The sequence below is a fragment of the Dermacentor andersoni genome, chromosome 6 (genome assembly GCF_023375885.2).
Source record: "Dermacentor andersoni chromosome 6, qqDerAnde1_hic_scaffold, whole genome shotgun sequence".
Classification (NCBI taxonomy): Eukaryota; Metazoa; Arthropoda; class Arachnida; order Ixodida; family Ixodidae; genus Dermacentor; species Dermacentor andersoni.
This window is the reverse complement of record NC_092819.1, coordinates 8,401,748-8,415,369: the sequence shown is the minus strand read 5'-3', so window position 1 is coordinate 8,415,369 and position 13,622 is coordinate 8,401,748. Positions and strand designations below refer to the sequence as shown.

General features: G+C 45.1%; 1 protein-coding gene across 2 annotated transcripts in view; it reads left to right on the top strand.

Moving 5' to 3' along the window:
- Positions 1-13,622, top strand: part of woc (zinc finger protein without children) — a 114,467-nt gene that overhangs the window by 44,815 nt on the left and 56,030 nt on the right. For both annotated transcript variants that reach the window (XM_050169827.3, XM_055065797.1), the window contains exons 11-12: positions 2,116-2,446; positions 4,091-4,296. In XM_050169827.3, the coding sequence (XP_050025784.1) occupies positions 2,116-2,446; positions 4,091-4,296 (537 nt within the window). The remainder of the gene's footprint in view (positions 1-2,115; positions 2,447-4,090; positions 4,297-13,622) is intronic.

The window sequence follows — 13,622 nt, the reverse complement described above, 5'->3', positions numbered from 1 at the left end:
GTGCATGCCACCGCGGGCGTGCCGTATCTTGAAAGCGATCTGCAATGTGGACAATGTGCGCGCCAGCGCGGGCACCGTATCTTGAAAGCGATCAGCGATGTGGACAAAGTGCATGCTATCGCAGGCGTGCCGTATCTTGAAAGTGGTCTGTGATGCGGACAAAGCGCATGCCACCGTGGGCGCTGCATCTTGAAAGCAATCTGCGATGTGGACAAAGTGCATGCCACCACGGGTGCCGTATATTTAAAGTGATCTGCGATGTGAACAAAGTATGCGCCTGCACGGTCATTATCTTCAAAGCAATCTGTGATGCGGACAATGTGCGCCCAGTGCCAGTAGCTTCGTGTGTGCTGTGCTTTCGACGTTTACTTCTCATTGAAGTGAGAGACAGCATGAAGGTCAATTCGCTCGCTGCTGCTGTCACACTTTTACTTTGGGCGTTCGTCACTCACTCTTTGCTATAAAGTTGTTTGACATCATGTTGAAACTTTTAGAAGTGAGGCGTCTCAGATATTACTGACTTCGGATAAAACGGATGTTTTTGTCGGGTTTTCAGGGTCCGTTGTAACGAGAGTCGACTGTATTAATAATGTGGGTAAGTTTGGTTAATGCAACATCAGGATCTAGAGCTTCAAGAACTGGTAGCCAGTCTGCATCTTCAATAATTTTAGTGTATTTAATGTTATCAAAATAGGTTCTGAAGTGCAATTAATTTACTTGGGAAATAGATTTGACAGTGTACAGAAATATAAGATAATAGTCCGTAATATTAGTTTCGATAACACCAACTTGAGCGGGCACGGTGAAATTGGAGATCACATGTTCAATTAAAGACTGTGAACCTCTGTTCGGATAGCCTGTAGGGTCAGTTATAAGACAGTGGTAGCCATAGCTATAGATGCAGGTGAGGTAGTCTTTAGTCACAGCGTGAGAATCTTCTAAGAAGTTTATGTTAGTATCACCTAGAATTAGAACATTTTTTCTTTTCGCTAGACAGTCGATGTAGTATGACTGAAAGTTCGGTGAGAAAGCTGGAAGAATCAGGAGAATGAGTGTTGGAACAGACGACTTTGCGATTGTTGTTAGTTATGGCAAGCGTATCAAATTCTGCCCAAATGGACTAGCACTTAGGGAGGTTCAGAGTTGGGTCATGTTGTCTCGTGAATGATAAACCATTTAACACGTAGATGGCAGAGCCTCCACATGAATCACCATCGCGATGGCAATACTCGCATGAATAACCTGATAGACCATAAAGGTCTGAAAGCCACATTTCACATAGACCAATAATCGAAAATGGACAGTCAAAAGAGCCCAGGAAGGCCGAAATCTTGGTATAATTTTTATGCAAACTGTGGGTGTTCACATGAATTGCAAAAAAAAAAGAGAGAGACAAATAAAAACTGCACAGACGAAGAATGTTACACAGTTTCAGCCGGCCTAACTGCTGTTGATGCGAGCTGAAAAGCCACACAATAGGCCCTGCATGCAAGAGTGAGCGATTTCAGCACCGCCGCTCCATTTGCCACTGCTGGCATCAGGTGCCTTTATGCACCGCTGCCTCCATGCACTGCACTGCCCTTTTCTAGTTCACTGTACCGCCGGTACGCAGGGGGAGCAGCAAAGCAAGAGGGACACACCAGCCACCAGGTCCGCACGGCACCAGGACACCTTGTAGTCGAAAGCCCAGACTCGAACCACCGGTCAGCTAGCTGCTGTCTGAGTTGTTCAGTGATCTCTCTCTCAAGCCCACGTGATTCTTTCTCGTGTCATGGCTACACAATCCACATCATCACACACAGCTGTATCACATCACAGATTCTGCCCCTCATATGTGCATAGTTGATAGTTTCCAGAGGCCTTCTTTTCCGTACCTTAGAATATACTGCAGTCTTCGCAGAGCATATAAAATCTATGGGCAAGAACCTCACTGCCTGTGACGAGACCTTATTGTTTGCATTAAGAAAAAACCAGCGAAAATAAAGACGTACACAGGAAACATACACAGGATTGTATGTTTCCTGGGTGCGTCTATTTTTGGATGGTTTTTTCCTAATACAATGCACCAACTAGCCCAACGACGTTAAGCATTTCTACATAATTCTTTCCAAACAGGTGGTGAGCGCTTCAGTGCTTACGCCTTCAAACAGTTCCACAGATGCTTCGCCCAAAGTCGTGACACGAGCACCAAGCATTGCTGTTTCAACCACTGCAACATCTGTGACTTTGCCTGTACCTGTTGTCACAACAACCAACACCCTGGCCTTGACTGTTCCCTCAACCAAGGATGCAACCACTGTGGCAGCTGGGCAATCTGAGCGGGAGGTGATAATCCAACTGCCGTTTCCCAAGCTGCTTCGCAATAAGTCGGTGCTGTGTCGGCCCCAGATGGTCACCAAGGCTGCATTCTGTCGGCCTGTACCCTGCCACAAGGAAATACAGACCGGTGAGCGCTGATGCTGAACAAATGATCACTGTGCTTTTAGATAAATCAATGAACGCTCTAAGCACGATTTCTTCTAATGCGTTTGCATTTTTTGAGTACTTCACAAACTTTACGGGGGCTATCTATCTGTCTGTCTGTCTGTCTGTCTGTCTGTCTGTCTGTCTGTCCGTCCGTCCGTCCGTCCGTCCGTCCGTCCGTCTGTCTTGTTTGTTTGTTTGTTTCGTTGTCTCAAACCACTCTCCCGTCTACCTGGGTCACTGGGTAGTCCATGGTCGAAAGGCAGCACGTCGGGATGCTGTGTGGAGGGAACAGGGTTCGAAGCAAACTGTTGGACCAACTTGGGTCGCTGAGTATGTGACAATGTGTACATACATGCCACTCTTCAGCGAACCTGTTTCATGCCGACATTGGTCGCTGTAGATGCAGGACTGGGTCGGTACTGCTCTTGAATGAAACTTATTGATGCCGACTTGAAGCACTGGGCATGTGCCACTCGGTCTGTTCTGGTCTACAGTGACCCTCTTTGATGTCAGTTTGGGTAACTAGGTATGCGCCACTATGAATGTGCCGCTCTACAGTGACGAAAGAGATCCTTTAAGTTTCTCCATTGCTGGGCAGAATTGAACGCACATCACGCGGGTTCCTCAAGGACAGCAACCTGATGCTTTAGCAGGCTGCACCACAAACTGGATATGTGCCACTTGTCAATGAACGTCTCTCACGCCAGTGCTTTAGTGAGCTGCGCCATGAATGCACTAGGTATCTGCCACTCCAATGAAGCTCTTGCCAACTTGGGTCCCTGAGTTTGTGCCACTAAGTGTGCTGCAAGCAAGGGAACAATTCTCAGCATTTGCACGCACCAGCACAACATATGTCTCATCTCGGAGGCCATGCGTGGACTTTTTGGCGGTGCCCCTAGATGGCACAGTGCTTCCAGAAAGATGCGAGAGAGGGGGGCACTTGGCAGCTGCATGACTAATTTCTCAGCGTTCGCATGCACTGGCGCACCATGCATTTCGAAGGCAACACGCAGGCTTCGTTGTGGCTCTGCTAGATGGCGCCAAGTGTTTTTAGAGAAGCGCGAGAGAGGAGTCCTGCTGCAGTACATGCATCATACATAGCTTGTTTCGATGGTGGCAGTGCATTGTGTCACTATATTGATTCATTACCATTGGCAGTCATCATGAGATGGATTCTGCCGAATTTTTAGAACATTTAACCAGCAGATCTTACAGAAGCCATATGTCACCTTGAAAAAGACAGCACCACTTGTCAAAACGTTGGCTCCTGCTTTTATCTTGTTCTCGCTTTGCTCATCATTTTGAATTTCCATCTCCCGCCTTCCCTGTGTTTTCACAGGCCATATTATCATTTTGTGCATTATCATTTCGTGCCTGCGTAAAGCTTTGTATGGGGTTGTCATGGGTGTTAGTCGTAAGCATTCTTCTTTGTACATTTGCGTTATTTAATGCTTTTCACCTGAGCAGTAATGTAACGGTACGTGACTTACTGTGGTACACATAGTCCCATCAGGCACGGCATGTACATGAAAGTTGTTTTTGCTGAATGGGTTCATGCTGAGAAGCTACATAAATCTCCAATCACCTTTTTCTGCAACATTTGGTGCGTCTCTTGTTTATGCAGACATGCAAACCCAGACTGGTTCAGAGGGTGGTCCAGCACGGCTCATACCTGTTCCCGTGCCAATCTATGTGCCAGCTCCCATGCACATGTTCTCCTATGCTGTACCATCACCACTGCCCATCCCCATTCCGGTGCCTGTGCCCATTTTCCTGCCTACAACAAAAGACACCACGGAACAGATCATGGAGACTCTCAAAGAATTCAGGGTACGCCTTCAGGGTGCGCCTTCAGGGTGTGCTTGTACTACATCGGGTTCATGCGCCAAAAGCAAGTGTAGGTGTATTGTACAGTAAAGCCTCGTTAATTAAAAAAAATGGGATAATTTGGACTCACCTTCTGGTCCTGGTGAGCTTGTGCATTACTTAATAGAATCAAACGCTCGTTAATTCGGACGTATTTGACTCCACACCAGTTAATTTGGACAACTTTCAGAGCTCGGCGAGTGCCGCAAATGTACAACGCAAAAGAATCAAAACAGCATTAGTGTGCAACTGAAATGGAGTGGCAGAGTCTGCATCATCATAGTCATTAGCGGAAATTGTGTGTGAACGACGGGAACACTAGAAAGCGTTGTGCCTTTACAACCTTTGTTCTTGCATTTACCACCACGTATAATACTGTATTGGTCGCGTGCCTTCATAATGGTGTAGGCGCCATACAGGATCGGATCGATAGTGACCATGGGTTTTGCCCACAGCGGCTGCAGCAAACAGTAGTTTTGCTTTAACTCTGTGTGTGTGTCAGCTGAGTGCCTTTAAAACTGCAGCGGAAGTTTCATCTGCAGTGGTTGCGGCAAACAATAGTTTCGTTTGGAATCACCGCAGTGGCTGCACGCACAATGTTACAGACACAGCGGAAGCTTTTGAGGATGAAGAGCACTGGCCACATTACGATCGGTGGACAGTCTGTTGGCAACGACCTCACTCGTGAAAAAATAATCAGGATGTGCACGTCACAGTGAAAGCGCGTCTCGGATAAAGACGCGCTGCGACGGAAGTCACGAGGCCTTCATCGCTGCAACTAATCAGTCATGAGATGACGTGAATTGCAGATTCCGCACTGCTTTTGTATATAGGAACAAGATGTGCTGATTCATTCAGTAAATAAAAGCGTGTTGATGTAGTATGCATTTGTTTATTGTTTTCTTTATACCCTCGGTAATTCAACATTCCGTTAATTCTGACATTTTTTCCGGTCCTTTGAAATCCGAATTAACGAGGTTTTGCTGTAGCTAGTTTTAGTTTTGCCCAGCAAGTGCTAAAATACCTGTATGCAAATATCCAAATTATCATAGAGTAGACTTCCGGTAATTCAACTCCAGTTAACTTTGTTTTTCAGTTACTTCTATCCCAACCAAAGCTCCTGGCTAGTGCCCTACATTTCTATGGGCCATGACTTTTGTTGTTTAGATAATTAAATTGGCCCTCGCCAGATACCGTATTTACTCAATTATTGACACTGGGCAGCCGTTGTGCGTTGCCACTGGCACACTTGCGAACAGCACCACTATGGCGAAATTGCAAAACATGGGGTGACGCGTAGCAGAATACACAGCGATCATAGCACTGCCCGTGCTCCTTTGTTGCGGCTTTCAGGGCCTCGTAAACTTGTAAACGATTTGTAGGATCACTAACTTGGGAAAGGGAAGGCATTTGTATGAGGCAGGGCATGCCTATGATCTTCGTGAACGGCAGGAAGAAAACACCATCACCATTATTGGGAAGTGTATTCCACAGACGAAGCTCGCAGTGCCAAGCTACGATATAGTCCTGGAAGTAAGTATACCTCCTCAGCACTCCGTGTTTATTCATATTTTACGACGTTTCGTGTATATATTAACATATTCTTGTAGCTCAACAAAGCAAGGAGCACGAAATGAGTAAAATCTTTCTACAAAGCCGGGGTCAAGGGCCACCTTTGCAATTGATGAAGAGGGAACGGAGTCATGCGCAAGCAGAAATCAGAGCTGAAAGCCGAAAGCAGAAAGGTTTAACTGAAAGGGAAAAAGCTCTCTGCATGCGATAATGGTATGCTGGGACGGTATTCCATACAAACGTGCTTACGGTGATTGACTGTTGTGCAGTTTTAACCAGGTGCTTAGCTTTATTTTCAACGAAGGGCCTGAAGGTATGTCAGCGCAATCGCGAACATTTGTGAAGTGTATGGTGACAGGATCCCGTAATATATATTTTCAAGTGCGTCAAATATACGTCAAATTAATGCGGAGAAAGATTTCCACAAAGCCACATTCCACAAGGCAGTGTGCTACTTACGCAACGAAGTTGTGATAGTCTCCCCAGAATGCTACGTTGCATCATTGAATAAACTCGGTTGTGGCAACTTGTGTAGCCACTAAGGATCTTAAAGATACGGCTAAGACTTGTTGTTCTTAGCATGATAAGCATCAGTAAGCTCAGGTGATGACGGTGTTGCAAATTCTAGTAGTCCTTTATTTAAGTCATACAAAGGACGCAAACAGCATTTAGTGTAATAACGCACTGCTAATTCTTGAAATCACAAAATAAATAGTGTGGAACCCCGGTTATACGTCCCCCGGTTTTGCAACGACCCGGGTTTTACGACGGATTAGCACAGTCCCGGCGAAGTCCCCATAGAAGCAATGCATTAAAAACCCCGGTTATCTGACGCAATTTTACGCCTGACTCGCGTTATACGATGACCCTCGCGAATTGCGTTCATTTCTCTCTCCCCCCTCCAGCAGCCACCCGCGACGCTCGCTGTGCTGAAATAGCGCCTTCTCCACAATCACTTTCTCCCTCTCCTCTCGGCGGCGTCGCCTCTCGTCGCGCTGGGGAAGCATTTCTCTCCTTCCAATTTCCCAGCAGCAGAGATCGCCGACAAGGTAGCGTGGAGAGGCCTAGGTTTATCGCACGTGTTCTTCGTCGTAATCCTAACGACCAGCGTTCAGCGGAGGTTTTGAGTTGTGTGGAGCAACGCGACGCATGATGTCCCGAAAGCGGACAGTTCTGTCGCTCGGCGATAAGCTGAATATTATCGAGGAAGCGAAAAAGCAGCATGGAGCCACGAAAGCCAGCATTGCCCGGGACCGTAAGATACCCGAATCTTCGCCATCATTAAGTGCATCAAGCAAGGGTACCGGAAGCGCTTAGTGCAGCATTGGCTGGCGGCTATGGAGCGCAGCGAGTCGGAAAAAAAATATCACTGTGCTCGACACCATGCATTTTATTGCCAGTTTGTGGAACGCAGTGTCGCGAAGCACCATCGCTAACTTGTTCAAACACTGTGGCTTTAAGCGAGAGACTGCCTCCTCTGCGGGGGATGCAACAACCTTGTTGCCACTCAAGGCCGATGCAGGCTTCGCTGACGACGATTTCGAAGGTTTAAACCTCACCACGACCTTCGTCGAGTATTTGGAGGCCGACGGCAACATTGTGATCTGCGGCGAGGTGTCGCTGGATGGCGCCATTGAGGAGGCTCTGCCTAGTGCCAACACTGCTGCGACATCGGACGAGGGCAATGATGCTGCCACAGATGCCGTGCCTGTGCCTACCACGTTCGCCAAGGTGCTACGGCACATAGACGGCATCCGGAACTTCATCTGTTCATGCGACGCTGCAGAGGACCTCCTTTTGTACGTTGCCCAACTCGAGCAAAAGCTCTTGGTTCATGGATCAAACAAGGTCCAAAAGAAACTTACAGACTTTCTTTAAAGTTCGTGCCGGCTCGCGGGAATCGTGGCAGTGGGCAGTGGAGTGCCCGTAAAGGTTCGTTTGAATAAAGCATGACTGGTACCGGTACTGCAGCATTAATGCTTATCGCATTAACTTTTTTGGTAATTTGAGTTTCCGAGCCCTGCAGAGTAGTATGTTAGTAGTTTACATTGAAGTTTCTCGTAAATCCGTCACGCGAAATAAGTAGTATATTTATAGGCATAATTTATGTTCACATTTTACGACGCTTTTTCGCGGTCCTGAGAAAGTCGTACAATAGGTGTTTCGCTGTAGTTATTCTTCATGACTGTTGATACAAGCATAGCTTGCCACCAACCAATGTGCTAAGCAGCAGATGAAAAAGAGCGAAGAGGAATAAACATGCGCGACTGTGGACATATGCGACTGTGGAATGGATGTACGTGGCTGTTTGGCGGTTGTGAAGTCGCTGCTTGCAGTAGTCTTGTCAGGTGAAAGTGGCAAAAAAGGTTTGCCACTACCGACAAGCAGCAACTGAGCAACAGTTACAAAAATAAATAACTACACTAAAAAAAAGTTGACATCAGTGGGTTTTGAACCACGGTACTCCCATGTAGCAATAGAAAATTCTACCCTTAAGCTAAAAGCACAATTTCTTCATAACCATTCTGAGGCCTAACTGCAGTGTATAATGAGCTTCAAATATGGTTATTATTTGAAACGTTTCTGTATATACGGAACCACCAGGCTCAATTTGTGAATGTTGACCACAGGCTGTATTTGTGGTATTAATCTTAGACTTCAAATTGTTAAGATGCCTCTGGTATGATTTCGGCTTATTTTGGCATTTGTGAAGGCCAAACGTTGTACATTTTAGGCATCTTCAACTCTGACTGTTTATTTATAACCTATTTAATGCTTACAGTCACTTATAAGTGCTTCTTTTGTCATAAAAAAGAGCACTCAGCCGCGATTCCAAGCGAGGTACTACTCGTGCATTCTCTCATGACTGGGCAGGAATCTGCCTACAGTATTCACTATTTTAATTAGATGAAGCAGCAACAAAGTATAAGTCTCTACAGGCAACGGCCGAGTATGCCGTTAAATCAGCACAGAAGCACGACGTTTCACACGACACCATATTATAATACATGCACTACAAATAACGACGTTTTTATTAATGGTTTGCTTAGTGACATAAGTTTATGGCACATTTTTGTGCAGAAGAGTCTACTGAGAACTACGTATAAGTGACAAAGCAAGCAACACGAGTTTTACGTCTGTTTCTTAGAGAACCTAAGGAAAAAGCGATCAGCTGTTCGGCACAAAGTTGTGCTTTTCTGCTTTGGGTTAGTTGACGTTTGAGTAAATGCATGGATCAGAGTTTAGGCTTTTGCATACTTGTAACTGCGAAATGTATGAGCAGCAGCTCAGCAAATCACTCAAGCAAATCGCTAGCACTTTATGCTTCGCCGCATTGCATAGTTGCAGTGCGGCGAGGCGAACTTGGAAACGCATGCAAACAAATAACAATAAAAGGGTAGCGATCGCCGCCAGCAAGGCTTTCAAGCTTTTAAAATTGATGCCTGCACAATATTTAGCATTGTGCCATCATTTTTGTGAACTACATGAAAACGTTTAGCCATTAAACCTCGGATGACTACTACGTTTGCTCTACGGTACAACTGCGCAAGTGATCAGCTTAAAACCCACATTGTCCCATTGTAGTGATGGGGAAGAACCACACAGTATCAAAACAGCAAGCCATGAACTTTTCATTGGGAGAACTAGTGCCTAGAAAAACAACACTCAAAGCACAATAGCAACGAGCACAATCACTGGCCGTCGAAATCTGTTCGCACATTCCAGCCTAATTTGCAGGCGTTCCAGAATGTACACCACAATTCGACAAGATTGGCACTTCCACACAAGATACGCGACAAGGTTAAAAAATGTTCCAATACTTGTAGGCACATCTGCTGAGTAACAGCTTTATTGACAAACTGCGAAAAACGGTCATTGCAAAGAGATTCACAATGTAACGTATCAGTATCGTAGTAGTTCCTCCACGCGAAACTTGTCGATTAAATTCAGACAGTTAGCTGGAAGGCTCCTTATACACAGCTGGCAAAATTATGGGATTGTAGGTCGGTCTGCACGACTTATCAAGCTTGTGATTACCGATGAAGTGGCGGCTACAAAAGTGTGCGCCCACGGGAATCCCAGTCACCAGTGCCGCCACACCTGAAAAGCATGAAGCAGGGGAAGCTTAAAGATAGCATCTTTGAGGCGAACGCTAATTCTTACTAAACAACATAATCTGGCTGGACGTGTGCTCTTACCTATGCCTATGAACCAAGCGGATCCACGTTTGGTGCGGTGCTCACAAAAGTGGGCCCATACAGGGAACCTGTGTTGGCCTTGCGCAAGATGCACAAGGAAAGAAAAAAAGGACAGAACAGAGCGCAGTGCCTGTCCAATGAAAAAGAGGGCAGGACACTGCGCTCTGTCTTGTTTTCTTTTTGTTTTCTTGTGCATATTGCCTAGCATGGTAATTCATGGATGAGAAAAGAAAAAAAAAAAAAAAAGAGACAGGACAGAGCACAGTGCCTGTCCACTGAAAAAGAGGACAGAACACTGCGCTCTGTTCTGTTCTCTTTTTCTTGCACATCTTGCACAGCTTGTTTATAATTCAAGTATGAACCAACTAGTTCGCAACGAATTTTGGGCTGCCCTCGGCAGAGTTTCAAGTGAAAACAGCCGTTTGCAATGTAGGCTTATCATATTTAATTAATTCTAATATTCATATTTTTCCAAGGAAATTGATTCTCAAAATTGCCCGTGTGCTAAAACGGGATACATGGATACATTAAGAAAGCCAAATTTGCAGCATTGTTGACTCTAACAGCCTACTGTCAGGGACAGTGCCATTTCTGCTGTAATCACAAGATGGTGACAGAGCAAATTTTTGTGCAGTTTGGCGACAACATTGTGCTACTTTCATTACGAATGCTCATTCAAAAGAGGTTATTTATTTTACTTACTAGCAGCAACCAAGCAACATCACATGTTCTCAGTGTGCCGGAGTCTTGTGTTGTGTGATGAACCGGTAATGTCTTTCCGGGAACCAAGGTGTGGTAGTCTGGGTGTGGACCACCATCCCCCTCGCAATGGTTATAGAGTCATTCAAGAAAGGTAGAATATCAAATGTAGTGAAGTACATGGAGAATGACATGTTGTAGTCCATAGCACTAAAGAGCTGTGTAAGAGGGATGAGAATGGACATTACGTTTAGATAAATTTTCATTCTTTGAAGGTAAACTCTTCAAGTTTCATCATTTCTGAGTGACAAAACTAAAGGAATGCAGCATCTTTTAATTATAAAATTGTGGGTGCATAAGATACGGGTGCACATGGTTTTCTGCTCTGACTAAAACTGGGTTTGAATTAAGCTTGGAGACGCATCTGAATCAGGTAACTACTGCCAAATAAAGCATTGCGGTGTTTCAACATTTCTTCTGCCTCTTTTATTTGGCACCCCAAATAATTCAGCTCATTGCAACTGAAAATACCATCAAAGTCAAATTAACGGAAGTCGACTAATACGCACATAGCACTTTGTTTAATAGACTGTGTTTGGAAAAGCCAGTTCCACCTGTGGTGCCAGAGGAATTATAGGAATTTTGAGGGTCAATTTCCGGTTTTTGTATTTCGGTAGAGTGGATTTTTTGCCACTGAGCCGGGCGGGGGAACTTTGAAGGAAACACATGGTACAATCTGGCATCCTATTTGATGCGTGGTCTGTACGCTCGAGCTTAACCCTTTGGGAGTCAATGACATAAACATACGGCGCCACAAGAAAGTCCAAAATGGTCGATGCCATATATTTTTTTACGGTGCCGTCTGTACGTTTAAAGCGCGCCAATTTCGTAACTTTTTCTTTTCTGTCATGTGCTGCCACTTTGTGGGAATACAGGGAATTTTTTTCTCGTGTCTCCCTTTCTCGGTTTTCGTTGCACAGTTTGTTTTAGAGCTAGTTTGCTCCGGCGTGCCTATATACTACCGCTCGCGTGTTGGCGCATTTGTGGGCAGGCGGCGGTTTGGGTTTTTTTCCGTGGGCAGTTCCGGCTTCTTGTGCTCACAAAACTGATGGCTATCTCGTTACTAATAGCTCAAAGGCCGACCGCCTGTTTCTCGCTCGTTTAGTGCTCACAGGGGTGCGCATAGGAAGGATGCCGCCGTGCATGCGTTTCCTTTTGTTTTCTTCTTTTGGAGACGCGAAAACTAATTGCCTCTGGTTGGCGATAAGATGAAGATTAGCAGAAGTTTGTCACATGTTGTGCTTTTTTGACGGGCACGCAACCACCGTTTTTCTTGAGTGCGCTCACCTACGTAGTTCGATTACGCTATGGACGTAAATATTAGTGTAAGAGCAGGAACATTTGACACTTGCAAAATATTCTCGTGTGCGCATTTTCTAAGCCTTATGTGTATAACAATGCACCAAGCTTTAATTCTCATAAGTTTATTTCCTTCTTTTATTGTTGTTATTCATGAACAAACAATACATATATGCCAACGCAAAATATTTTTTTCTCACTTTACGGTCACCCTAGAAAAATTACGGCAAGTTTTTCTAAATAGGCCCCTCAGAAAAATTTGAATCTTGAATTAAAAAAAAATCAATCCTGGGAGGTCGCATATGGTGAAAAAAATCGACCCTCAAAGGGTTAAAAAGCAAACACCCATTTGGGACACATGGGACGGACATGTGAATGAGCGAACATCGAGTAGGCTCCACCCAGATCTGGCGACCTCTTTCATCTACGCTTGGAATGTTACCTAGTCAACAAGTACAAAACAAACATTTTGGCATGACCCTGCTTCGTTTCAGAATAAATGCATGCTTGTGCACGCGACACTGACAACGGTGCGCCTTGCACTGACAGCTGCTGATAGAGTCGGTAGGCATAGCTCACTGGACACTGCAGTCACGGTCGATGGCATATGGAATTCAGGTTGAGTTCATTGGAGCACTTATTTTTGCCAAAACGATTAACATTTGTACAATTAAGTAGCATGCAAATCAATACTATTGATTTTCTTTTTGTGCCATCGGTGTGAAGGGCAAAAATGCAAACAAAGCGAGCCACCTCTCTGAGACGTTCAGGGAGTGCTGCCCACCTGCGAGGTGCTCTTGCATCACAGCTCCTGATCTGTCCACTGGTTTAGTGCTGGGGGCAGCTTTGCTGAACAAGTGCTCTTCGTACATGACTTTATCCTTTAAGGTAATGCAGAATGCTCTTTAAATGGAACCTCAAGGGACCAGCGAAATTGGTTCCGTTTATCGGGAGTTCCATTTACTGAGAGACAAAGCTGAATAAAATTGCATGAATACAAAACCAGCCAACCATGAGGATGGTGTTCCGTTAAAGAGGGAGTTCCGTTTAAGCAATTTCTGTTTGTCGAGATTCCACTGTGTTTCGTGTTTGAAGCAAATTGTACTAATTTTTGTGCCGCTGTGAATGGTGATAGAGGCAAAGGGGCGAACACCTTGGCCGGGGTAATCAGAAAAGGGACAACACAGCCGCTTCATGTTGTCCCTTTCTTCAAGTCTCGTGTTTTGTTTGCGGTAACTTCCCAAAAACATGAATCACCAACTGGCCTACACCCACACTCTGCTATGAGATAGTATGAAGTCATGCTTTGTTTAACATGCAGCTTTATGTTGGCGGATTTTGATGCAATTTTTTATTGAAAAAGCCTTGCAAAGAAGTGCAACAACAGAGTAAAACTTACCCCTTATTCTAATAGCAAGCTTTCGAGCTCCCTTTGCCACTGTACGCCGTCAGCACCAGCTG